At 45.1% G+C, this 2,346-nt stretch overlaps 1 protein-coding gene across 1 annotated transcript; it reads right to left on the reverse strand.

Moving 5' to 3' along the window:
- Positions 1–491: 491 nt before the first annotated feature.
- On the reverse strand, positions 492–1,559 carry KRTAP29-1 (keratin associated like protein 29-1). Its single transcript, XM_007942203.1, has one exon. It carries the CDS (start codon positions 1,557–1,559, stop codon positions 492–494), a length of 1,068 nt encoding a protein of 355 aa, XP_007940394.1.
- Between the last annotated feature and the right edge of the window lie 787 nt (positions 1,560–2,346).

The raw sequence follows: 2,346 nt of genomic DNA on the forward strand, positions 1-2,346 counted from the left end.
CCAAGACAGCATTGGAGATGGAAAATAGGGGTGACTGCTGACTTAGAGGGTCCAGGGTCATCATGTTCAAATATGACCTGAAGGAAATCCATGTAGGTGTATATTGAAAAGGATTGAAGAGCCTTATGCGTTATGCTTAAACCAGTCATATTTTTATTAGAAGTTGACACCAAAGGAGTCTTCTTAAAGACTAGGCAACATCAAAAGAAAGAAAAATGGAATAAGGCTTTGCTGAAGTGAAATGCATTGACCACACCAAAATGCAAGGAATAGTGTGGACCATTATTGCTGAAAAGTCATATTGGTTAAGAAAAAATATCTCTTAATAGCTAGACAAGTTCCCTCATCAATTCCTGGAAAGAACGTGGTTGGACTTTGAGTAAATTTAGAAAACAAGTGGTATTTGTGCTTGGCAGGGGAAAGGCACCCACAGGGTGCTATGCACTTGTAGACAGCAGCAGATGTTCAAAGGAGGTGTGACTTGTGCTCCATCACTGAAATGTTGCTTCCTGGAAGCTGGCCTCATGGCTGGGTTGGCAGGAAGTCAACAAGCAATTGTTTGCTTTGCAGGAACCAGTAGATGATTTGCCTAAACCAGTCACACAGCAAGCTGTTTGGTAGGAAGGGGATTTGCAGCCACTTTGGTTGCAGGAATTGGACCCACCACAAGTTGGTTGGCCAGAAAGCATGGTGCCACAGGAAACTGATTTACAAGGGTTCTTTACAGAACAAGGGAGCTGACACTTAGCTACTGGCTGACATATAAAGGATATGGAAGAAGCTGGTTGGCATTGAAGTGGCTGGCAGGAGGAGGGCACACAGCAAGTCGAATTACAAGAACTGAACATACACGTCGATGGCTGGCAGGGAACAGACATGCAAGGAACTGACTGACAAGGCTTAAAAATGTAGCAAATAGGTTGGTAATAAGTCGATTTGCAGGCCTGGTCTTTGCAGCTAGTAGAATGACATGAATCTGCTTGACAGCAAGATGGTTGGCATGGACTGGACACACAGATGTTTGGTGGGCATGATGTTTCAGGACAGGAAGTTACCTCAGGACAGGGAGTTACCTCAGAGCAGGATGGCTGGCAGGATCTAGTGTCACAGCAGATTGATTGGCCGCAAGCTTCCTGGCATGATCTGGACACACAAACAGGTTCCCGGCAGGAGCCTTGTTGGCAGGGGCTGGCATCACAGCACTTTGCCTGACAGCTGGTAGATTCTGAGCAGGATGGCTGGCATGAGCTAACCAGACAAGTAGACTGACCAGGGCCAGATTCATGGCAGGCTATGCTGGGGGAAATGGGTTGGCAGACAAATCCTACACAAGAAGTTGATGGAAGGCAGGTAGTTTGGCAAGAAGCAGGTGCACAGCCACCTGGAGCATTGCTGGGTAGCTGGCAGTTTTCTTGGCAAGTGACGAGTTGCCATGTTCTGCTCTGGCAGGAACTGGGCAAGCAGATAGCATTCTTGAAGCTGCTTCCATTTGGGCAGATGGAGATGGTGGGCACAGCTGGAACGGCCATCGTGTTTCCAGGACAACAACTGTCTGCCATGGTGCTGGTGCTCACCTTGCTGGGGAGTTTCAAACTCAGTATACCTGAGTTTGAAAGACATCTAGTACACAGGGGCTTTTATAGTCTTTACCATGGGTGCTGGCATACTACATAGCATCTTTCCTTGTTATTGTTTGCATTCATTTACATACAAACATCTGATTAGCAGGCTTCAGGAGTCTGGGAGATGTTGTCCCCACTTAAAAACTTGTTTGTTGAGTTGAGAGTTTCCTTTGCTGAATTTGGATTCATTGATACTGCTCCTGCTCTGGAATATGTTATCTCTTTTACAGACTGTTTCCCAGCCTCACTGAATCAGGCCTTTCCTGGCACTAACCTCTCATCAGGAAGCCTCAGCCAAGCCAAAGCTGCCCTGCTCTTCCCCCAGGAATGCAGCTCTGTGCCATGCAATCAGTGAACAAAGCTCTGACCCAATTGGGGAAGAGAGATGTCAGAGATTGGGAGTGGAAGTCAGACAGTGGATTCTAAGGGCACCTAAATAACTCTTTCTAAAACCTTCTTCCTGAAACTTTATTACTACTACTACTACTGATGGCTTTCCATTTATTTGTTTGTTTGTTTGTTTTGTGAGCTATAATGGACTAGTATTGGCCATTTATTTTACAAGCTCTTAATGGCATTTTTTCATTGACTTCTCCCAATGACTTTAGGTAGTAAGTACCATTGTCATCACTATGTTAGAAGTGACAAAACTAACTCAGAGATTTTCAGTTATGTTCCCAAAATTCTGCAAATTATGAGGTAGAAATAAGATTCAAACTTGGGT

This window comes from Orycteropus afer, unplaced genomic scaffold, assembly GCF_000298275.1.
Source record: "Orycteropus afer afer isolate SDZICR_OR568_19922 unplaced genomic scaffold, OryAfe1.0 scaffold00085, whole genome shotgun sequence".
NCBI lineage: Eukaryota > Metazoa > Chordata > Mammalia > Tubulidentata > Orycteropodidae > Orycteropus > Orycteropus afer.

What these genes read in the sequence shown, in the direction of transcription:
- KRTAP29-1 (XM_007942203.1), bottom strand. Translation starts at nt 1,559, where the DNA reads ATGGCAGACAGTTGTTGTCCTGGAAACACGATGGCCGTTCCAGCTGTG.